Here is a 25,326-nt window from a genome sequence, read left to right on the forward strand (position 1 = left end):
ACAGTAAAGCTCCCAAAAGGAGACTACAATAATGAGATAAACTTTAACCAATAATGGATATCACAAAAAAATTTTAACACAAATTAAAATACAAACAGATACGCCCCTGTGTGACACATTTTCAAAACAGGTGACGTCACATAGGCACGGGCTAATTGAAGTAGCAGAAGCGGGGCCCACTGGACCCAGACCAGAGGCGGCTAGACCCAGAACCCACAGCAAGCGGGCGAGCTGGACAGGGTGCCGCACACAGTACGCTATAACACACAAATATTTTATGAAATGCTTTACAGATCCAAATCAGGGCCGCACGACTCGATTCGGGTAATGTGGCCGAGTCCAGTTTCCACACTACAAGCCAGGTTCCGTCTTGCAAACGTGTTAAACACACCACAACCTCTGCGTCGTGCCCCGGCCTGCTCAACCACGCTCGCCTCCTATTCTCACGCGCCGCGCGGCTCTCCGGCTGTCCCTCTCTAGCGCCACACGCCCGTCGCGGCCAAAAGCCACGTCAAACGGCCGAGCCCAAAGATCACACCATGCCGACCCGATCGATCAATCGATACGAGCCAGCACGGCTCAAGTGCGGTCACCAATCACACTTTGTTTCGCCAGGTGGTGCGCCATCTAGTTACATGAGACACCAGATAGTCCCTTGATCCATAATAACTGGACACGCTTATGGTGACTTTCACACTGGTAGATTATCTCTGTTACATTGAGCACTTGGCGGTTAGTGTTGGAGCCCCATTGCTGCTTTTCCGGGTTTTCCAGTGCACTGCTCGAATCCATGACAATAATGATATCGTCGAGCTGATTTGCTGATTACTGAAGGGCTTCCTTAATTGCAAGAACTTCGCCGGTGAAGATGCTGGCTTCCGTCGGTAGCTTAAACATAGCCCAAGATAGTGGATTTCCGCAGAAGTAAGCGAAGCCGGTGCACCCTCTTGGTTTGGAGCCGTCAGTGGATATTTTCAATGATGAGGGCCACGTTGATGCAATCAGATGGGTAACACCAGTAGAAGTAGTGAAAGTTCAGTTCGACCCTCTGGACTGATAGAAGATTGTGGGTCGGTAGTTCAGCGCTTCGTATTTCAAGCTATATGCAGGAGGCAGAAAGTCGTTTAGGACTCGACATACCCATTGTCCTAAATGAACTGTTGGCGCTGCTCTACGAAGGATAAATTCCTGGACCAAGAAGGACCTCCGGAATTAAAGGGGTATCTCCCGTGCCTCCATCAAAAGGGCATTCTCGTGTGTAGAATTCATTGTCCCAAGGCAGATGCGTATGGCACGGTACTGCAGAGTATCGATCTACCTTGGTAGAGATGTCGAGGCATTGTCATATAACGTGCACGTATAATCCGGTATCGGAGAAAAGAAGGGGGAAGTGAGCTGTGGAGTGTTTGGGAGAGGCGGCAGCGCCCTGCCGCCTGCTTCGTTACCGGCGGCCGGTCATTTGCAGTGTAAACAGGCGCCTGCTCGTGGCGCGCGCCCGCGGGCGGAATGCCAATGCGCGCGCCACCTGCAGCAGGCGTGGCCGCCCAGTGCTAACGAGCGCCGCCTCGCGCCCACTGGCTGCCGCGCTGGAGGGCTGTGCCGGGCGCCTCACCTGCCTTCATGTGCTTCAGCCTTCCTCTGCAAGGCGAGCGCACTTTGGCGGTCATCCAGGAAGCAAAGGTACGACAGTAAGAGGAACTCGTCAGAAGCTCACGGACTCGCAGACAAGTTTGTTGGGGTGGCCGTTTCACGCAGCGGATATTTAGATATTCGTTTTATAACATCAAACGCTCCTTTCTTCCTGCAATATAATATTTACTTTCCAGATGCGTCTCTCGATTTACAGTAAGGGCATCTTCGATTGAATTTTTAGACACTTCTCTGTACTGTCAAAAATCTGCGTTTCCCATTATCTGGAATTAGGTTAGAGGTCGCAATTCCACTTCACTTCCAAAAATTCAGTACGTATGCTCGCATAGATCTGGTTTTCTTGTTTTCACATTTCTTGTTTCCCGTTAGTAAATTGTTATTTGAAGCCAAGTAGACAAATAGATCTTATTTGATTGTCCTTTTAGTGATTAATGTATATGTTGGCACACTTGTCTTTACAAACTTATTACTTTCCTTATCTCACAGCTTCTTCTGTGTGGTCCCGCAGACATTACTCTCTCTCTTAAAACATTACATAATTCATTTCTTCTTGGAACACGCGCTCCCTCTCTTTCACTTACCCGAACGTTATCGTTCATGACAGCCATTCACACACGAATCACTATACTGTCCAACCACAATACTGAACAATGATTTATAGCAGTTGAGAATGTCCTGTTAAAGTGACTCGTAACAAAGGCACGAGCTTTCCAGAAAGGTACACACACACACACACACACACACACACACACACACACACACACAAATCAGGCCAGCCTACTTAGCAAAGAGTGGAATGTCGGCCGATATAACTTTGTTCTTTCATCGCAGTTCCAGAATGGATAACCAGTTCTTGTCGGATCAGCAGTGAGATGTTTCACGTCATTTGGTCAACGAAACCAAGTGTGAAATCGAGACAACCAAAACGACGGCCGGTGTGGCCGAGCGGTTCTAGGCGCTTCAGTCTGGAACACCGCGACCGCTACGGTCGCAGGTTCGAATCCTGCCTCGGGTATGGATGTGTGTCATGTCCTTAAGTTAGTTAGGTTTAAGTAGTTGTAAGTTCTAGGCGACTGATTGCCTCAGATGTTAAGTCCCATAGTGCTCAGAACCACTTTTTTTTTAACAACCAAAACGTCTCGATGCGAATGCGTACCAAATTTTCGTAAGGGGATACCAAATTTTCGTAAGGGGAGGGGAGGTGCGGCCTCTACCTTATGAGCTGGTCAGAGGAGACGCAGATACAGCAGTATAGACAAGTAACTCAAAATTGAATGGAAGATGAGCTTAATGTAAAAGGCGAAACGCTTCTCGATAGTGATCAATAAAAACGCGTATAAATTTATAAAATGATAGTTTAATTTTTATTCTGTTCGCACAAATTTGCAATAACGTATCTTATCAGCTACTTGATCCGCTGGATAGCCTTGTATATATAGTTCTTTTAAGTAGTTGTATTGCAGCATTTTCTTTTATGTTGGCAAACTGAAATGTCGTACGCGAAATCGGTTTGGGCAGAGAAAATCCATGGCAAAGTGAGCATGGCGCGGCTGCTTCGCGCGTCTACGACGAACAATCACATTTGTTTTCATTTCTATAGCAACGCCCCAATGTAACCCCAGTTCCAGGCGATTGCGGTTTTTAGTCGGGCGGCGCGCTCATTCAAAAGGCCTTTATGGAGGTGCCACTTCACATATCACATCAGTGCCAGTGAACTCGTCTGGGCTCGGATTAAAGCAGAGGCTGATGAATGAAGCTGGCACACGTTGGACAGCGACAGCGAAAAAAGCGACACGAATGTCTACGTGACTACGATGAACTTGATGTTTCTATTCATCCTCAAGAAAATTAAAGGTAAGATCTCCATTCGTTATTTCGTACGTGGCCTTTGTTGTTACTGATAATTCTAGTAGGTGTGAAACTATTTTATCAACAAATACGTACCTTCTGTACCGCGGGCAACCTTTAGAAAACTAGACACAGCTACGTAGCTTAGCAATGACCCAGGCCATGAGAACCCGAGCTGCTCCTAGTAGGTTTTGTACTAACAAGGTTATACTGACCATCTACCACACCTACTTTCATCTGAACGAAAAAATTACTGTAGGTTACTGAGTATCTTCTTTCTACCGAGAATTGCTGTGCAGTCTTATACCAGTGAGCGATTATCATACTAACGTACGTATGAGTCTAACTGTCCTTCGACGGTGATGTCAATGTATACAAAGCACAAGCCGGATTGGACAAAGAGAGGGAAAGAGTTGACAGTGACCTGGCTTACATAATGTGTGGAAACCTTGAGAAACGTAAACTCGCTAGGCCATCTGCAAAAGATTTATATACGTTGGACAAGATTATTTCATTGCTGATGTTATGAAAGACATGCAATCAATGATCCTGGGGTAAAAATCTCTCGAATGAACTGGAAACTTCTCCAGAAGATAGCCAGGAGCGTGATTCACTTAACTAAAAATTACGAAAACACAAAAGTTCCTAGGGAAGGCAGGTAAGGCATGAACCGAAGCGAGAAAGAAAACAGCACCTGAAACGAATGCCGGAATACTGGGCGGCATTAAAGTGCGAAAACAGGGAGAGTTGAATTGACGTTGCCACTAGTTGGCCGAAACGAAGGTAAAAGAAAAAGTAATCCATCGATTTAATGGAATGGAGAGTGTCTCCAGAAGAGGTTACTGGATGAAAATCAGCAAAAGTGAAGCAAACCTAACCGTGTGTAATTGATGTATGTCACGTGGTACTGAGGGAGTTTGACCAGAAAATGAGATACTAATAGAAGGAGACGGATTTTGCTATTCACAGTAACTGACGATGACGGGACTAAGAGGATATATAATGTAGACTGACAGTAGTAAGAAGACCTTTCCTGATATTCTAGGCGCTGCATTATGGAACCGCGAGACCGCTACGGTCGCAGGTTCGAATCCTGCCTCGGGCATGGATGTGTGTGATGTCCTTAGGTTAGTTAGGTTTAACTAGTTCTAAGTTCTGGGGGACTTATGACTTCAGAAGTTGAGTCCCATAGTGCTCAGAGCCATTTGAACCATTTTTTTCCTGATAAATATCGAACGTAAGTAATGGAATCTTTTTATGAAAGTATTTGCTTGGAGTGAAGCCTCATATGGTAGAAGAAAGCAGAAGATTAAATAGATAGATCGGGAAACAGTTCTAAATAGAAATCGTGGAAAACAGATGGGCGGCAAACCTTGACTTAAAGAAGGTATAGGTTGAGAGGACACAAATAGATGCGTGAAGGATTAATTAATTTTACAATGTAAGGGAGCGTGAAGGATAAAAATTATAGAGGGAGACCGAGGTTTGACTACAGTAAGCAGGTTGAAGTGGATGTACGTTGGAAAGGTAATGCAGAGATCATGAGGGTTGCACAGGATAGACTAGCGTGGAGAGCTCCAGCAGACCGGTTTTTGGGAAGATGACAACAACAACAACGACAACAACACTTTTTGCGCTGCGTTGTAACCGCATTTTTTGCAGTATTTATCCTCGTGCCGCCACTTTGCAGCCACATGAAGTTGATGAAGTTCGTCTCATTGCGGTGGCAGTGTATCTGCCTCGCTCATAAGCTGCAAACTTCTCTGGCGGCTGTCAGTGAAGTGTGGCACGCGTGCAACTCACTCAAACGCTGCAGGTAGCGGCGCTGGCTTTGGCAGTGTTTACTGAAGCGTTAAGGTTAACGAAGCCGCCGTTTTAATGAAGCGAGGGTAGCTGGGAAATCCTTTCATTAATCAGACGCCGCCAAGGCGCGCCCGCCGCCGCCGCCGCCGCCGCCGCCGCCGCCTCCTCCTCGCTCTTTTCGACGCCCCCCTGTCTCGCGCTCTACTAACAGCCTCGTTACATTTTAGAATGCAAATGAGCAACGCCGCACCGCTAGGGTCTATCCTCTCCTGTTTGTCGAATTCCACACTAACAACGTCCTACTCCCTGGGACCAGTGCGTTCAGTTAGCAGACCCATCAAATGGCAAGACTTCCGTTTCTCGAATCCCCTTATCCCGTAAGGCCTTAGACTGCTAGCTACTGAATACTGAGAAACAAATCAAGGTCCTGGGCGGATTTTATATATACTGTCGATGTGGACGCTACCGAAGCGGAGTGCACCGGCTTACAAAAAAATTGTCGCATGTCAGGGTGACTTCGTACACTTACATACCGTCGGCGGCTATGCATATGAATAGAACTGCAATCGTCTGTGACAGGTAGAAGGGCCACCAGAGTTCAGCGCTGTTACCAGGCCTGGTAGAGAATACAAGGGGCGTCAGCAGCGCCATATGTTGAGTGATCACAGTGAAGGACACGAGGATGCCGCTTACTCGTGTGAGACAGCGTTATCAGCAGCTGACAGAGGTTGAAACCGGCCTCACTGTGGGTCTCCATTTGGGTGGCTGGTCGTATCGTGAAATATTCACATTTATGCAGCATTCGGATGTGACAGTGGCCCGATGTTGGTCTGCATGGGAATGTGAGGGTAGGCTCACTCATCGTCAAGATCCGGTCGACCACGTGCGAGCATCAAGGAGAAACGCCGTGTTGCAGACCACGCACATGGTAACCCCTTCACGTCTGCGCAGTTAACCCCTTCAAGTCTGCGCCAGCTATCCGGGAGCAAGTAATTACTCCATGCAGCACCATTAGTCGGAGATTAGTAGGAGACACACTAGCAAACTATAGTCCCATGCGTAAGCTGCTATTAACATCACAACACAAACGGCTGCATTTGGAGTGATGCCGTGACCGAGAACCGAGAACCGTGGACTTCTGATGAATGGCATCGCATTTTGTTCAAGAATGAATCGCGGTTCAGGACTTCTCCGCATAACCATCGTCGTCGAGAATGGCGTGACCCGTGTAGAGGTACCGTCTTCCGTTTATCAACAGGACAGTGCTTGTCTACGCATGGCACATGTCCCCACGAACTATCTGTGTGATACTGATGTACCCTCGCGGCTGGCAAGATCTCCAGCTCTGCCCCCGACAGAACATTTGAGGGAGCAACTTGGACTTCAGCTCCGTCTCAGTGCCAGTATGTAGGATATCAAGGACCAGTTAGCAAGAGTTGTGCGCCAGCCTGCATAAGCAGAGGATACAACGGCTTTATGGCACCGTTCCCAACCGGATTAGGGCATGCATCCAGGTCGGAGGGGCGCAATGTCGTACTGATACATGGGCTGATAGGGCCAAGTTCTTTTTAAATTTGATTCGATTTTGTAATCACTGGAATAGCATCACAAATCTTTTCATTTCGTTTCCTGTTCCCCTTCTGGGTAATGGGGGAAATTAGTACAGCAAAAGATTAAGGAACCACTCGTCTCGCTCCTCGCTGATATACTTGTGGGAGAGGGAGTGCAATATTAAGGAAGGAAACAATGGGGAAAAACTTTAGTTACTCATCAACATAGAGGTTATTAAAAGCAAGGTACTAGTCTGGTTTGTCAAGCATAAGCAAAGGCATCGTAAATAGAGTTCTTGAATTCACCATCCCGGTATTCCTTCGAAATAAACCCACAGGAAATGTCCATCAGGACAGATTTTCAGGGATTGCTACGCAGTTCCCTTGAAGACCATATCAGAGTCTCACCCACGGTGCCAATTAACTTGGCGATGAGTAAAATGAAAGAGAAGTGTTTCATTACAGCATAGTAAAGTGTCTGTGAATGGGTTACACAAGAGACACACGTTGAAGTCCACCCTAGATGGACAAACTCTACAATAATGGCATATAGCGCCTCCGAGGATACTTCAGATGCTGCATTCTTTATTTCTTATGCTAAGTAAAATAAACTAGAAATATAACAGTATGTGATAATCAAAATTCTTCTGGGTGTCGTACGCCGTGATTGTATAAAATAACTTAATTATTAACAGTCAAACCAATGTTTCTACCGTATTTCAACGGCCTTCCCTAGGGAAAAACAGGTTCTAGTGGAGGAAAGGTGCATCTGTGTTTTTGCAGACAATCAGTGTCATTACGTCATATTTGTGCAACGTTATTGGCCGTAGAATATAACAGGCTAGTCATCACGAAAAACGAGAGGGTAGGAAAGAAGCTACTCTTGGACTAGCCGCCGAAGCCTACATAGTTGTAACTTAGTGCTTCACCTGAACGACAGTCATAGACAATCGTGTACTTCTGACGCACAAAAGAAATTGTCTGACAAACAGTTTCAGTGCCACGGTTGACGAAATATTCCGCCATTCCTCTGGGTTCAGCATCCTCAAGTTGCTTGTACTTGTAATAGCGTTACTTTCTTTGCAGGAGTCAAATATACTGTATAAAAATTAACACGCCGTGGCATTGTCTGCATTTGTGTTGCTGACTCGTGAAGTAGAGATTTCTAGAGATGAGTTCTCCGGATTACTTATTGTCGGAAAAAAATATTTTTTTCAAACCTAGTTTGTCTTTAATTGATTTCATCTTTGTCTTTAGTGCAGAATGATAAATGTTATTAACAGCTACTTCTTGCCTGCCGGTTTCCTGTCTGGGAGAATCACCCATCCCCAAAAAAGTACTGAAGAGCCTCCATCGTTTACCTATGGAATCAAATGCTTTTTAAACCCTGTGTCCATTTAGTGCTATTCTTATTACCTGTCATAAAGTTCAAGCATGTTAATTTTCTGTTGTCGTTTATAAATAATCCATTTTTAAAATATTTATCATGATTTCGATGCTTTACGCTTTTCACTGGTTCGACTGTGTACATCCACCTATCCTTCCTAGTCAACTGTCCTAGACACGCTTACTTCTTTTGTCCCCGTTATTACTCTTGCATTTTATATTAGCAATTAAATTTGTAGTTTGGGCAAATTGTGGTGAATGAAGGAACATACGTTTCTGACAGTCCTTAAGGAATCAGGGTCATGCATTTATTGTCTTATTACTGAACATATTCGTACTTACTCAATACCAAACAATACTTTTTGCTTCACTCCAGTTTATTTCTGAATCCATGCATTTACGCTTTAGTGAGCAGACCCCTTAAATATACGACCAAGGCTGAAGGGATATAGGTAATAATTTAGGTGGTCAAGCAGTTGAACAAGGTACGAATCTCTTCTCAGTAGCTACTCAGTGAATTCGTTAGGTGTCCTAACAGTCTTATGCACGAAATATAATGTTATATCTGTACCCAATTTGGATCACAGTACGGTTAGTTCTTAGTTCGTGTGCTTATCCTACTAATTGAAAATTCCTTGATCCAAAATTTTCAAGCTTCCTTGTGATTTGTTAGTTACTTGTTAGTTCATTAATTTGCTTCCACGCTGTATTCAACTTTCAAATACCTGAATGTAGGAACAATTTCCGAAGTTCTAAAATATTTGGTTCACGTTGCAAGCGTAATTTTTAACGCTAAAACTTTTTAAGACATCATGTAACCACAGTGTTAACAGTGGCCACCAATGTCTTGATGTCTACAACGGAGCAAGACAGAATTCTTTTTTTAAACTTCCTAGATAGTGGAAGCAGCACATTTTGTTCCTAATTTCTAGTTCTTGGCTCAAGAGAAGAAAAATACGGTATAAATTTTGAGCCTTTTATTGTGAAAATGAGTCATTTCGTAACGGCTAAAACATTTGAATTTATGAATACCTTTAGCAGTCATCATATATGCGACAAACGATAATACAGTGTCATCTACTGACCTTTTGTTGCGTAGTTTGAGCGAAAAGTAATGCCGTTTTGTCAAACGGAAATATTCTTTGTAGCCTTCAGGAACAGTTGTAACATTACCGGAGACGCTGGCAACTAGCAGATCTCTTCGGTCAGAGTTATCTGCCGCCGAAAAATCTTCCGCCCTCCTCACAAGAAGTGAAGCGCGCTGGAGTAGCCTGAGTTTTGACAACTCTCACTTCTTCGGCCTGGCAGTGCTCGCCGTTAAGCGGGGGCGCTGGCCATTAGTCGGAATGGCTGTTGCAGGCGCCAGCCGGCGCTGGGGGCTGCTGTATCGCAGCCTGAATAATCTCTTTCCGGGCCACGCTGTTAAAAGGCGGGCTGTTAGCCCCCAGGTGCTGCATTGCGCCTCTCTTCGCCGAGAGCAGATAATCAAATTTACGCGTGCTCTGCAACCTCGCAGCGCGCAGCCGTACCCACAAACACATGAGAGGCAACACCCCACCCCGCTTCTGTCCGTAGCAGTCCTGCCGGAGACGAGTTTGTGGCCTGCGTCGCGAGCGAGGGCGTACGTTTCAAGCAGAGGCTTTCGAGAGGTAAGGCTAAAGGCTAACACTTAGCACTGTGATATCTGTGCTCACAATTAAGGTTTCACTCCCCTCCCCCCCCCTCCTCTCTCTCTCTCTCTCTCTCTCTCTCTGTCCTTCCCTCCCCCACCCTGTCTAAAGGTACCGCATAGTTTGTTTCTCACTTCATCAATTTACTGGAGTCCTCAGACGTGTCCTCATTTTGTACTGCCAGATGGTGATCGTAAAAACACAAATTTGACATTTTTTGATCAGGTGTGCTGACCCCAAAGGTTCTTACAGTGTACAGCATATCGTTTGGCGATCCGGAAATGAATAGGGGGAATTTCTAAGATATTAGCTAAGACTGTAACACCGCTACCAAAACAGGAATTTCCAGGAAATTAAGTACTCATATTATCGAGCTGCTTGGTTTTGGCCCGAAGTATTTCTACATCTACATTTACATAAATAGTCCGCAAACCACAGTACGATGCGTGGCAGATAGAGCGTGGGGAAAAACGACTGTCCAAAAGGCTCCGTATGAGCCCTAATTTCTCGTATCTTATCTTCCTGGTCCTTACCCGTAATGTATGTTCGCGGCAGTAGAATCGTTCGGCAGTTAGCTTCAAATGCCGGTTCTCTAAATTTTCTCCACAGTGTTTCTCGAAAAGAACGTTGCCTTCCCTCCAGGGATTCCCATTTGAGTTCTGGAAGCATCTCCATAACAGTTAAGTGTTGTAACAAATGTAGCAGCCCGCCTCTGAGTAGTTTCGATGTTTTCCTTCAATCCGACCTGGTACGGATCCCACGCACTCTGACAATAAACAGTTTTATCGGGCACAAAAAAGATTTCTTACGAGGAGAACCCGGAAAGTGCCATCACCCGATTTCCCAGAAACGTCGCTCAGTGAAAGCAGGGTCAAAGTAAATGAACACGTGTTTCGGCTTATCCTTTGATATCCGACCGTTTCTGGAAAAACGACGAGGTACTGTATGTGCCTTTCACGGTGCGATAGTCTCAGATAAAATTGTGGTTCGTGGCTACCGTCGTGGCTTCTTAGTTTTGCGGCCCGTCTTCGAAAACCGATTATTTCTTTCGATTTTTATTTGTACACCCGTATCCGTGAAAAATTACTACACGAATGTTTCTTGTTGTATATTGATATTAACGTTATCGTTATTCGTCTTCTAGTTGTATGTCACATGAATGAATTATAAGCAAAAAAAAAATTTCGGAAAAGTGATCCGTTATGCGTAGTTTGCCGCAAAGTTATTACTAACGCGAGAAATCTTCAGCCATGTTAACGACGTTTCTTTCCCAAGTGTCCCAAGCAAGATTTATGCGAAGAAATGTCACTGTGGCAAACCTGCCTTTTCGTGTTTCGAAAGTTTCTACGATCATATCATCCACGGCAAGGCGCCAAATCTTCCTGAAGAATAAACAATGAATAAAATATAAGAACTGATACGAGAATGAAGTATCAGAATATGATAATTTAAAAATATTGTAACACACACGCGCACACACACACACACACACACACACACACACACACACACACACACACACACATACATAATGTATATGTAATAAATATTGTATACTTATTGTGAAAACCAGTTGTGTTTACAATTAATATAACGCCCTTATGTCTCCTATTTGATAAGAAACACTTGTGTAGTAACTTCCTACGGACATGGCTAGATAAATGAAAACAATAAAAATAAAATAAAATTAAGACAATAGTCGCGTTTTGAACACGGGGCACAATATTAAGAAGTAGCGACGCTAAGCCCTGAGCCACCATTGCGTCTGCGAGGTAAAAGGCGCACAAAGCTCCTTGCAAGTTTTTATCGTCGTTTTCGCAGGATTGTCGAGTACCTACGGATAAGCCGAGCACGTGTTCGCTTATTTTGAACCCCTCTTCCACTGAGCGAAGTCCCTGGGGAATCGGGTGATGGCAATTGCCGTGTTCTCCTCGTTAGCAGATCTCCAGGAATAAGATTTATCATTTAACAGTTGGTGAGGATATATATTCTAGTGAAACACGAAAAGTTTCGAGGCATACTAATTATATCTGATATTCACCGAGAAGTGACTGTTTAAGAAATATAAACTAAAAGAGGTGGCGTAGTTGTGAACTGTGAGTCGAGATGGCATCTCTGCTAGCCTTGAACGCGATTATTGTCAAAATAAGCCATGTTAAAAATTATTCAAAACGTCGTAGTTGCTTATTTAGACAAGCAAACCAATTTATATATTCTGAAGAACTACACACTGTATTTTATTTACAGTGCCAAGTCAAATGTGCAAATATTTAAATCAGTCTTATAATTTGCAAAAGATGTTACTTTCAGAATGATGGTTTATATGTATTTATGGTGAGTCACCTTAATGACATTCTGATATACGATTACAATGAAAGCCCTTTAATTAAATCTTGTCTCTGAGCCGCGGGGGTGGCCGCGTGGTCTGAGGCGCCATGTTACGTTCCTTGCGGCTGCCCCCGTCGCAGGTTCGAATCCTGCCTCGGGCATGGATGTGTGTGATGTCCTTAGGTTAGTTAGGTTCAATTAGTTCTAGGGGACTGGTGACCTCAGAAGTTAAGTCGCATAGTGCTTAGAGCCATTTGAACCATTTTGCCCCCGTCGGAGGTTCGAGTCCTCCCTCGGGCATATGTGTGTATGTGTTGTCTATAGCGTAAGTTAAGCGTAAGTTAGTTTAAGTTAGATTAACTAGTGTGTAGGCTTAGGGATCGATGACCCCACCAGTTTGGTCCCGTAAGACCTTACCACAAATTTCCAAAAAAATTTTCTTGTCTCTGATTCTGTACCTTGCATCTGTCTTCCTTGCACGTAGTGGATTGTTTTTATTTTTATGAAATAATTGTTTAGCCGCTGACACTTCTTCGATAAAATTATACTTTACCACAAGAGATACGTCGATAATATCATTATACTTTGTAATTCTGTTGTCTGGTCCACCCCCGTTTTACAGCATTCTTAATAAGGTATCATATTTATAGTTCTATTCAGCAGTCCAAAGCATTCCAATAAATGCATACATAATGTTTCTTGTAAACATCTTGCAGATTAACTATAGTGAAGTAGGACAGTGTTCTTCCTACGTGGACGCCGTGGAAACTGAAATAAATACTGCCTCAAAATTAACATTGGCTAAGTATAACAATGATCAGAATCGTCAGTTCGGTTATGAAGCGACGAATGGAGGGTTAAAATTGCAGAGGGAGACTAAGATTTAAATACAGTAAGCAGGTTAAAATGTATGTAGACTGCAACAGTTAAATGGAGATTAGGCGGCTTGCATAGGATACATTAGCCCGAAGAGTTGCGTCACCCAGTCTTCGGACTGAAGACGACAACAACAACAACATAAGGAAAGAGTATTATACAAACTGTAGCACACAGATCAAAATAATAAAAAACCAAAATAATAAAAAATTGCCACCAAAAGACACTTGTGTCAAAACAATAAGAGTATGACACTGCAATCTAAACGTTGATAAAACAGCGATTTATTCGGAACGCAACTGAATCAAAGGGCCCTGGAAACGAAAGTCAAAGGGCATATTGAAGCGGCATTCGTGTCATCATACATAAAGGTAGCTGTGTTGCAATAGAAACTGTTAGCGTAGCACTTCAAACAAACAATTATGATTCAGCTGTTGCTGTGCAATGTTGGAGCAGTTATCAGGGTCACACGTCCTAACTCAAGCTGCTTAGGTGCAGTGGTGTCAATACCAAGCAGAAATTTTTATTAATACTATGGGATGTGCTAATGCTCATTGGAACAACCACTACTGATAATAATAAGATTTAGTATCTGTTATTGTCAACTAAATGATTCGGCTGAGGAAACGGAGTAGTGCTGGCCGGTGTGACCGTGCGGTTCTAGGCGCTTCAGTCTGGAACCGCGTGACCACTACGGTCGCAGGTTCGAATCCTGTCTCGGGCATGGATGTGTGTGATGTCCTTAGGTTAGTTAGGTTTAAGTAGTTCTAAGTTCCAGGGGACTGATGACCACAGATGTTAAGTCCCATAGTGCTCAGAACCATGTGAACCATTTTTGAAACGGAGTAGTGAAAACACAATTTTAAAATTATATCCTGCTAAGTAAGTGTAGTCACCCTTTTTATGTTCACTGTAGCGTATTTATATTGCCTTATTCCCATTCAGCAGGCCAGTTAGTAGAAGTGTTGAGGACATCACATCTTCTTTACTACACTAGGCACATTCACTGATGAGCCAGATCATTAAGACCACCAATCTACTATGGATATAAACCCGTTGAGGCGATAGCAGCGTCAGCTGACGAGGAATGACTGCTAGTCAGACACACGCACCGCGCATGTAGTATCAGTGAACGTGCTATTCATATGTAGAATGGGGAAGGCGAGCGATCTATTTGAGTTTGGGCGAGGGCAGCTGACCCGGAAGCTGGGCACGAGCATTTCAGAAACTGCGCGACTTGTCGGATGTTCGAGGGGTATTGTGGTGAGTGTCTAACACGTGGCGAAACCAAGGTGAAGCCACACCTGACGTCGTGGGATTGGGCAGCCACCCCTCATTACATATGTCTCTCGTCGCAGTTTGGGCACACTGGTAAAACAGGACAGGCCTTACTAATATCAGACTTTAATACTGGGCAGAGTACAGTTGTGTCTGAACACACAGTGCAACGAACACTCCTGACGATGGGCCTCCACAGCCGACGACTCATGCATGTGCCAATGTTAACACCACGACATCAGCAACTACGACTCAAATGGGTACGTGACCATCAGCACTGGACGTTGGCGCCGTCGCAGAGCGTTGCATGGTCTGGCGAATCCGAATACCTTCGTCGTACCTATGGGATGACGCGAATCCGTCGTTTCCGAGGGGAACAGCTCCTTGACACCTGTACTGAGGGACGGAGACAACCTGGCGGCGACTCCATTATGCTCCAGTGAGCATTCACGTGGGCATCTATGGGTCCAGTGGAGTTCATGCAGGTCACCATGATGGTCAAGAAGTATCGTACACTAGTTACCGGCCACGTGCATCCCTTCATGACAGTCATGTTTCCCGACGGCAGTGGCATTTTTCAGCAAGATAAAGCGCCATATCACAAAGCCAGGAGTGTGATGGAGTGGTTCGAGAACACAGTGGCGAGTTTCAACTGATGGTCCGGGCCCCCCAACTTGCCAGGTCTGAAGCCGATCGAACACATCTGGAATGTGATTGAACGCAGTGTCAGAGCTCATCGCCGCCTGTCCGGAATTTACGGGGATTAGGTGATTTGTGTGTGCAAATGTGGTGCCAACTCCTTCCAGCGACTTACCAACGCCTCATTGCTTCCATGCCACAAAACGCCGCTGCTGTTGCCCGTACCAAAGGTGAACATACCGGCTGTTAGGTAGGTAGTCATAACGTTCTGCCCGCATCTCGTGCTTGTGCGGTAGCGTTCTCGCTTCCCACGCCCGGGTTCCCGGGTTCGATTCCCGGCGGGGTCAGGGATTTTCTCTGCCTCGTGATGGCTGGGTGTTGTGTGCTGTCCTTAGGTTAGTTAGGTTTAAGTAGTTCTAAGTTCTAGGGGACTGATGACCATAGCTGTTAAGTCCCATAGTGCTCAGAGCCATTTGCCATAACGTTCTGGCTGATCCATGTACGTACGTCTGTCATCACGGTCGTGTGTCAGTTTTGCCTCTTTTTTTTTCGCCTCCCGGAAACGCAAGCGGTGGTTTCTTACGTTACTGCCCCTCGCTTAAAAGATATAAATTGACCATTTTTACATGTGAATAGTGCGTGTTTGGAGTAATATCACAGCTACATATTTTTGGATAGTCTGTTGACACAAAGCAAGTAGTTTCTTTCTCATATAATTATTTTTTTTTCCACACAATTTTCAGCAAGTTACGATAGTTATCCATAGATGACAACACTGCAGTACATTAGCGCAGGACGACAATTCAAACTACTGTACTAATAAACCATAACAAAGCTATAATTCAATGTTCGAGCTTTGTTGTTACGAATTGAGTCACACCTTATAGGTTAAGATGTGTCGGCTGCCACGCACGCTCAGTGAGCAATATTTTTTAAAATTCTAAATGACCACAGTGTGTACCTAACTGATGGGCAGATCGGAGAGTAGGAACAGTACTAGCGTAATACTCTCTCTCTCTCTCTCTCTCTCTCTCTCTCTCTCGCACACGCACACACACACACACACACACACACACACACACACACACCTCATTTTCATGCTTCGCGTCCTTCTCACTTCGTCATGCTCCGCCATTCTCCATTACTACTCTCATTTTCGTACTGATATAATAATTTTCCTACCTGCATACACTCTTTTGGGTAAGTTTCTCAGTTTATAGTTCTAGAAAAACTTTTATCTGTCCTTTGCAGGTCTCTTGTCATATTTCAGAGATCCTCTTTCGCTTTCGTACGCTAAAGAAACGTATCTTACGGAAGAAGGAACCGTGCAACAAATTGACCCCGATTATTCATTCTACGACTGTCTTACTCATAGCCTTGTTATCTGACAGGAGATTTACGACATTTTATACCATATTTCATGGTATTATGGTTTCAGTTCTTCATTTCCAACGCTGTATGCGTTTGGAACGCCGCCCACGAACCCAAATCTTGGCCTGCTTGCTCCATCGTCTTTGTAAAAGTGGATGCAAGAGAGTTATTCGTTACTTTTTCATTCAAAAGGCATTCAAATCCTCATATTTCACGTATACCACCTCTACTTATTAATTTATTATGCGGAATATTTATACCTGCTTAACAGGGCAAGCCACATAAGACGCGGTTCTAGGCGCTTCAGTCTGGAACCGCGCGACCGCTACGGTCGCAGATTCGAATCCTGCCACGGGCATGGATGTGTGTGATGTCCTTAGGTTAGTTAGGTTTAAGTAGTTTTAAGGTATAGGGGACTGATGACCTCAGATGTTAAGTCCCATAGTGCTCAGAGCCATTTGAACCATTTTGAACCACATAAGACGAAACATTCCTTTTATTTACTGATCGGGTCCAGATATCGAACCGACGTTTCCAGCAAATGATAGTATGCAGAAGGGCATGCGATTCTGTTGCTTGATTGTTTAGACATTGAAGTATTCCTGTAAATCAAACGGTATACTTTTTTACCGCCATCCGAAAGCTCTTGCAAAGACGAGTAGTATGGTATAATGCTTTTTAATCCTGTCCTTGAAATTTTTCATAAAGATTGATAAGAAAAGTGCATTCGGCAATGCTACGCAGTTGCGAAATATGTGTAGGAATTGGATGTAAGTTCTAATGTGGGATATCTCAGGAAATGGTATCAGGACGCATAATTCTGCTCCTCGTTGCGACTTCGCCCACTTTGAAGTTATGTAACTCGACGCTGTAATGAATCGTATAGAATATGAATGAAAAAGTTGTCGATGAGTTCTTACTTCAAATTTTACACGATACTGTAATAAACATTATGACAGATATAGACTATATATTTTTCTAAACGTTAATATACAGTTTTTCTGGTAAAACCGCCTGCGAAAAATTAAATGTGCTGTTCCGTGAAAATGTGCGGTTTCGTTTTCTTCCTTGCAGTCAAAACCTGTACATTGTTGTTCCAAAAAACATGCAGCCTATGTTCGCCCTAATGTTTATCAGAGTATCACATAAAAATTTGAATACAACCGTTCAAGAAGTTTTCAAGGTTTTTTTTTTTTCTGAAACCTACGTTTCCCCGTTATATATTAATATAGATAACTGCTAAAATTTAAGAGACAAGGCGTCTGGAATCTGCGTTTTCGATGTAAACAACGCCAAGCATGGCCCTCGTGCAAGGTTCTATGGTAATACACAGCAAGAAGATTTGCCAAGGTAACAAAGGCACAACAAACATCCCCTTGGGCCTGCTCCATACAAACGAAACATGAGGTCACATAACAGTTTCTGTAAATGGAATTTGTATTAACATTTAACACTATCATTTTCTGAAAACATCGCTTCGGTATGTTCAGCCTTTCAGCAAATAAAAGCCTTACGGGACTCGCCCTGTGTGTGTCAGCCATGGACCATTTTAATTTCGCGAACGAAATCATGGGAAGGAGTAATGAATTAGTACTACTTGCCTGGGACTAACAGACTTGAATACTTTTGCCTCGATTTCAACCAAATAAACACGGTCTTGATTCAGCAAATATCATTATATTGAATAACTTTCGTTTGACTTCGCCAGGATACTGGATATTCTGAACTGAGAGAGAAGCTAGGCAATAAGCTACAATTTCACCATTATCTATTCTAGGTATCCTTAGAGGACTTTTTCAGATCCCTAAACTGGAAACAAATAGGCAAATAGTATGCTTGCGAGATTCTCCGATGTACGCTGTAATCGACTGTGATTATTCGTACCCAGGTTATCGGAAAGGCATCGATTCCGAAAAAATTCAGCGGAAATGATGTGAAAAGTGTACTGTCGATCCTTAATAAGACAAGTATGTACACTGTCTTAACAACGAATGAGTGTAAACACACGTAAGTAAAAAGATTAATTTTGAACAGTTAGACGAATTTGTCATTAATAAAAAAGAACTGCAGCTTAATGAAATTTTAATTATGTAACTGTATAACACATTCCCCAGTGTGAAAGTTGGCACATTTTTCTTAAAATCATTTGGTTTTGATTAAATTTAAGCTTACATTAGTATTACGCATATGATGCGGGAGCTAATTTGCATAGGCTGGTGACACAAAATCAGTTACTCAAATCTAACTAGATATTCAAAACAGTAATTCTAAGTGAAAGCATTGAAGAAATCAAAAGTGACCGAATCACTGGATTACGCGATGCGATAATAATGAGGTTGTGCAACCTCACTATAATCTTTACTGTTACTAATATTAAGTAAGCAGTCGTTCCAAATAATTATAATTCACTCTCAGGAATATAACAATTAAATTTGAATGACTTCAAAACAATAACAAAGTACGAAGGCAGCGCCAAAATCCGACAGCCAAAATATCGATACGTAAGTTTACCAAAACCACACAAAAGTAAGTAGTATAGTTGAGACAAAAGGTGAAATTCATTATGATGTGTCAGATTCAGTAGCTTTCAGTAGTTATTACAAATATTCCTTTCGAAAATTATGAATATTGCAGTTCAAAATTTATGTAGTGACTTTAATTAACAAGGTACGAACTTCCAATCAAAGATAAAATTTTAGCTACACAGTCTGGCAAAATTATCATCTTTTAAGTCAACATATTTTTTCACTCATAACGTGATGGTTGGAATTCATTATACGATTTTGACTCTGCTCATGCTGACGACGACTTGGGTTATAATCACTGTAAAAATATGGTTCCAGTTCATATAAGTGCTGTGTTATCCCAAAAGCTCCAAAACAATGACAAGCGTTTTACAAAACTAATTCTCTGGAATGATTCGATCTCACCTTTTGCGAAGCTGTTGGTGCAACAGTTACACTAATCATGTCTCGTCTTGTAATGGCAAATGTTTCTTATGCCTGTTCTCGCCAACTGTGTTTTCTTTTTAATGCTCTTGAAGCCTCCTGGTAAATCACGAATATCCTGACCCACAAAAATTGCATAACTTCTCGCAACCACGAGGCACTGCTGCACGCATAGTCGCTACGCTAGGGACACGTATTTATGCGTCCACTTTTACTTGCAGCTGATTCCTTTTACTGGCTGCTTCTCTACGTGCGTATTGGAGAGAGTTTCTTTTATCCATTTAGGCCATGGATATATAATAAAGGGAGCCGTTATGACATCACATACTTGAAGCCGACATCCTCCATGTTAGTTCCCCAAACATTATCCTCTGGTGGAAGTGTTTTGATAAAAAATGCCAGGTTGCGTCATTTACGGGTGTACTAATCTTTCTGGTTATAGCCTAAAGCGTAAAATAATCGTATTTATTTCGTAAGCAGACTTTTTTAAGCAATACCTTCCTTTGTATACATCAGTTTGTTCGCTGTTTGCCTTTACCGTATGGTTTTATTTCTGTAATTAGCTTTCCTATCAAACACACTCTAAATGCTCTTTTGGCGAACGCTTTGAAATGGAAAGATTGGAAACCGACCAAACTTAGAAAAATATTCTGTTCCCATTTTCAGATAGAATGCTGGATTACGAAAACAACCTTTTCATATCAAATACTTCACTGCTTGATTATTCGAGATGTGTAATTACCGAGGTGAGATCCGTCGTATTCCTAGGTCAATAATCTGTTAAGACCAGAAAAACATCTTGCTTTATTCAAGAAAGAATTTAAACATTTTCTGTTTGAAAGAACTGTGCCTTCACACGACAGAAATTAAAGACAAGAAGGAGTCGTAACAAAAGTCTGCTAATGTTTTGGAGGATCTAACATGGCGTCGCCGATTTCAAAGCAACGTATAGCATAAGCTGTTGCACCATTTCCCCTTATTATACCTCCATGAGTAGACATTATCATTGTGTCTATACGAAACTACAACCCTTATATTGTCGATGTGTCTACTTTACGAAATTTACAATAACTTTTTAATCTTTATAACATTCGTTTCTCATGTTTTCCATAGAATCAACTCAATAGTGACACTGATCATATACAGGGTGTATCTAAAATGTATGTGGAAAATGAGAGTGTTGGTAGAATGGGCCATAACAGGCATATTTCACATGTCCGCATCCATCAGTACAGTCGTTGAACAGCGTCGCGCGCCGCCAACAGGGAAGCAAACAACATGCCATCCGAGTCGTCATGGTAGCGGGTCTGCAGGGCAACGTTTTCAATGTGTTTGTAGCATCAAGGTAAATGAGAAGTTTTATGACAACTATTTGAAAACAGTTACAGACCGTGCTCGAAATTACGCCCTCCTCCTTGAATGCACGCCGTGCGACGACGCTGGAGTGACTGACGCACTTTTTCAAACACTCCTGGCAAAGTAGAAATTGTATCGGAGACTGCCATAATGCGCGCTGTCAGCTCTTCGTCTGTCTCAATGGGTGTTTCATAGACAACGTATTTCAGGTGGTCCCAGAAGAAAAATTTAATGGGCATCCAGTTCGGGAACGTGCAGGCCCTGCCAACGGCCCACCGCGCTCTATCCAGTTTTCACCAAAGGTTTCATCCAAATGCATTCACACTGCATTTGGGAAGTGCGCATGTGCAGCATCGTGTCGGTACCTCATTCGCTGTCGCACGTTGAATGGGACATGTTCCAGCAACTCGTAAAAAGATTAAATATCTGTTTGCGTTCTGTCGCCGGGAGGAACATGTGTGGATCGACCACATTATCGCCTACCAAGCCGGCCCAAATTTTGGCAGGGGAGCGATCTTAATGACCACGAACGAAGGCAGTTTTTCCCACACATGTGGCCGTTGAACATACGCTCTCGTGTAAATGATGCCTCATCCGTAATAAAAGCACACGGTTCGGAAAGTCCGACTGAGTGGCACACATTTCAAAAACCCTGGCAGAATTCAGTTCGACGTGGAAAATCGTCAGGGTTAAGGGCATAAACCTTCTGTAGACGATAGGGGTGCAAATCATCTTCATGCACACACGCCCAATTGTGGAATGGCTTACAACCATTTTCCGTGCAACACACCCCGAGCTTGTTGCGGGTGTTTCCCATCAGTGCTAACGCTTCCTCTTCGAGCACTGGTGTACGCACTGTGCGTTGACAACCGCGTCCTTCAGGCCTTCGCATCTGTACGACAAAATAAATCAACCTGGTTTCGAAGTACACCTTAAATACAAATGTGCCATTACGAGAACGGACCAGTGGAAAACGTACCTCAAGTGAACCTTTCCGTCGTAGGGACCTGTGGATGGCAGTAAATGTGTGTGGATCTGTCACTCGACGATTCGGAAACCGCCGAACGTACAAACGTTGGCTTCGCCGCCCCGGAAGCACAGTGCATTGGTGCCCTCTCCTCTCAAGAATAGCGCTCCATTTCCTGTCCGCTCCACTCAGAAACACACAGAAGACTGTCTCTGATGACAGACGGACGCAGGGCGAACCAGACTCCGCAGTGTGCTCAGGTGCTGCCTTCTATGTAACACCTATCAGACAGGCGTTTGCACAGCCAAAAGCAACACGTTCACGTCCCGCTGAGAGGCGGGAAACCCGTAGTGTTGTCCCGCATGGAATATCCGCAATTATGTCGAGTACGATATTTTGCAAATAAGGGTCATAAAACTTCAACCCGACGTTTCTTTGACCTTGATGTATCACAAATACATTCAGATCGTTACCCTGCAGAACTGATGCCAAGTCGGCTTGGATGGTATGTTGTGTGCCTACTCTCTTGGCGGCTCGCGACGCTGTTCAAGGACGCCTAGCGCCGTACGCTAAGGGATGGGGACATGGGTTGCTGTGAGAAATATGCTTGTTGTGACCCACTCTAGCATCCCTCTCAATTCTTACATTCATTTCATATACATCCTGTGGAACAAAGACACATTGAAAAAGTTTACATTCGTTAATGGAAAGAGACTTTAGCAACTCAAACGTAATTCTGTATCATAGTGTAACATAGTGCGTTTTTCAGTTGTAATTTAAATTACTTTCGTTCCGCTGATGGCACTGTCCAGTTTGTCCGCACTGCAGATGCATCTTCATAACTAATGGAAGAACTTAAGAGAGCGTGTTTGAAAATAGGCCTCCATTACCAACTCTGAAATCAACTCAGCGAAAAGCAAAGAGTATAAATTAACAGTAAAGCTACAGAGCGCGTTATGGGTTTTTTTTGTACTTAATGCAGTTGAATATGATGACTGGATGAGTAGAAGAAGAGTAATGAAAGAGTAAAAATATCGTGTAGTGCCTTTGGTGCACAAAATAATTTTTTTCTAAAATAAGACGTCAGTGTTCAAAATGGCTCGGAGCACTATGCGACTTAACATCTATGGTCCTCAGTCCCCTAGAACTTAGAACTACTTAAACCTAACTAACCTAAGGACAGCACACAACACCCAGTCATCACGAGGCAGAGAAAATCCCTGACCCCGCCGGGAATCGAACCCGGGAACCTGGGCGCGGGAAGCGAGAACGCTACCGCACGACCACGAGCTGCGGACAGACGTCAGTGTGTCCGAAACAAAAAGCTTACAGTCCATATGTATTACCAATTGCGGCTTTTGCCAGTTTAAGATGGAAATTTAATACTTTTCTTTTTAACTGAGCACTGAATAGTTAGAGCGCCTGCTTGCTTGGAAATGCCAGAAGAAACAAAAACAGTAAAAGGAATAAGACAAGGAACCCGAATGGAAAGTGTCAGTATGGGTATAACTATAACGGGCGTTCAAAAAGAAACGAGCCGGAGTCTGGAATGCGCAGACCGGTGACAGTAGAGTACTATCGTGGCGTGTGTAACGAGGTGTGGTTCCGACCAGAACGTGCACGTCACATAACTATACATAGGTAGCAGCAGCATGCGCCTATCGTCCAACGCAGCCAGTCGCATTGCAAACAATGACATGGAAGCGTCAAATGAAGAGCATAGAGGTGTTGCGTTTTCTGACAGCGGAAGAAGAAGGAAGACTGGTCATTCATCGACAAATGTCACAAGTGTACGGTGAACGCTGCATGTCCCTTGCAAGGGTCAAGGTGTGGCACAAGCGCTTCAGGGAAGGACGGGTGTCGTTAGCCGGTCTGCAGCACCACACTGCGTTACCGATGACATCTTCCAGCTGGTGGATGCACTCATTACCCAGGACCGCCGAGTGACAGTGAAAGCCATGGCCGCCGTGGTCGGATTGTGCGTCGGAAGTGTTCGCATCATCATGGAGGAACGACTGCACATGCACGAAGTGTGTGCCCAATGGGTGCCCCACAGTCTTCAACTACACCAGGAAGCATGTCGAATGGCCCACTGCCTTGCTCACCTGCAGCGCTATGCTCGGTAAGGGAATGCTTTCCTGGCACGAGTGGTGGCTGCAGATGAGTCATGGTGTCATCGCATCGAAGCAGAAGCAAAACGACAAAGTCTCCAGTGAAAGCATCCAGGGTCAGCACCATCAAAAAAAACCAAGGCCATCCACACGAGTGCAGGAAAGGTTATGCTGACGTTCTTCCTTGACCAAGATGGCCTCCTCCTTATTCACTTCCTGCAGCACGGCACAACAGTGAATACCCAACGTTACTCGAAAACCTTGACCACTCTTCGCCAAGCGTCAAATCAAAACGACCAGGCGATCTCACCCGTAGAGTCATTCTGCTCCACGAAAATGCAAAGCCTCATACGACCAACACAGTCGCGGCACTCCTGCAGAAATTGAAATGGGAGGTTCTCGGCCACCCTACATACAGTCCGGACCTCTCTCCCTGTGGGTACGCCATTCTTGGTCCCCTTAAAAAGGCTCTGAGGGGCAAAAGATTCACGTTGGACGACGACGTCCAGCTGTGCGTGCGAAACTGGTTAACATCGCAGCCCCGGGAATTTTATGAGACAGCCATTCACCGCCTTGCGTCACAGTGAGGCAAGTGTGTCTACACCCAGGGTCAATACTTCTAACTTACAGATACTGATTTTTGTAATTATGCCTCCTGCTCGTTTCTTTTTGAACGCCCCTTGTAAAATAAAATGAAGGCAGAAGTGACGTATTACCAGAACAGTGGATGGTGGTAAAATTTGCAGGAACAACTTGGATGCACGTAGCTGAAGGTCGTTATGCATGGAGGAGGCGTTTATCCAGCAAAGTATGTCAGATTGATTATTATTACTACTATTATTCCGTGGATGATGGTGACGGACACTATATACACTCCTGGAAATGGAAAAAAGAACACATTGACACTGGTGTGTCAGACCCACCATACTTGCTCCGGACACTGCGAGTGGGCTGTACAAGCAATGATCACACGCACGGCACAGTGGACACACCAGGAACCGCGGTGTTGGCCGTCGAATGGCGCTAGCTGCGCAGCATTTGTGCACCGCCGCCGTCAGTGTCAGCCAGTTTGCCGTGGCATACGGAGCTTCATCGCAGTCTTTAACACTGGTAGCATGCCGCGACAGCGTGGACGTGAACCGTATGTGCAGTTGACGGACTTTGAGCGAGGGCGTATAGTGGGCATGCGGGAGGCCGGGTGGACGTACCGCCGAATTGCTCAACACGTGGGGCGTGAGGTCTCCACAGTACATCGATGTTGTCGCCAGTGGTCGGCGGAAGGTGCACGTGCCCGTCGACCTGGGACCGGACCGCAGCGACGCACGGATGCACGCCAAGACCGTAGGATCCTACGCAGTGCCGTAGGGGACCGCACCGCCACTTCCCAGCAAATTAGGGACACTGTTGCTCCTGGGGTATCGGCGAGGACCATTCGCAACCGTCTCCATGAAGCTGGGCTACGGTCCCGCACACCGCTAGGCCGTCTTCCGCTCACGCGCCAACATCGTGCAGCCCGCCTCCAGTGGTGTCGCGACAGGCGTGAAT

The 25,326-nt window shown here is 44.4% G+C and overlaps 1 protein-coding gene across 2 annotated transcripts in view; it reads left to right on the forward strand.

Annotated features, from left to right (window-relative positions):
• Positions 1–1,620: 1,620 nt before the first annotated feature.
• LOC126481650 (peripheral plasma membrane protein CASK) overlaps positions 1,621–25,326 on the forward strand; it is a 650,466-nt gene continuing 626,760 nt past the window's right edge. For both annotated transcript variants that reach the window (XM_050105580.1, XM_050105572.1), the window contains exon 1: positions 1,621–1,680. In XM_050105580.1, coding sequence (XP_049961537.1) covers positions 1,621–1,680 — 60 coding nt within the window. The remainder of the gene's footprint in view (positions 1,681–25,326) is intronic.

This window comes from Schistocerca serialis, chromosome 1, assembly GCF_023864345.2.
Source record: "Schistocerca serialis cubense isolate TAMUIC-IGC-003099 chromosome 1, iqSchSeri2.2, whole genome shotgun sequence".
In the NCBI taxonomy this organism is placed as follows: domain Eukaryota; kingdom Metazoa; phylum Arthropoda; class Insecta; order Orthoptera; family Acrididae; genus Schistocerca; species Schistocerca serialis.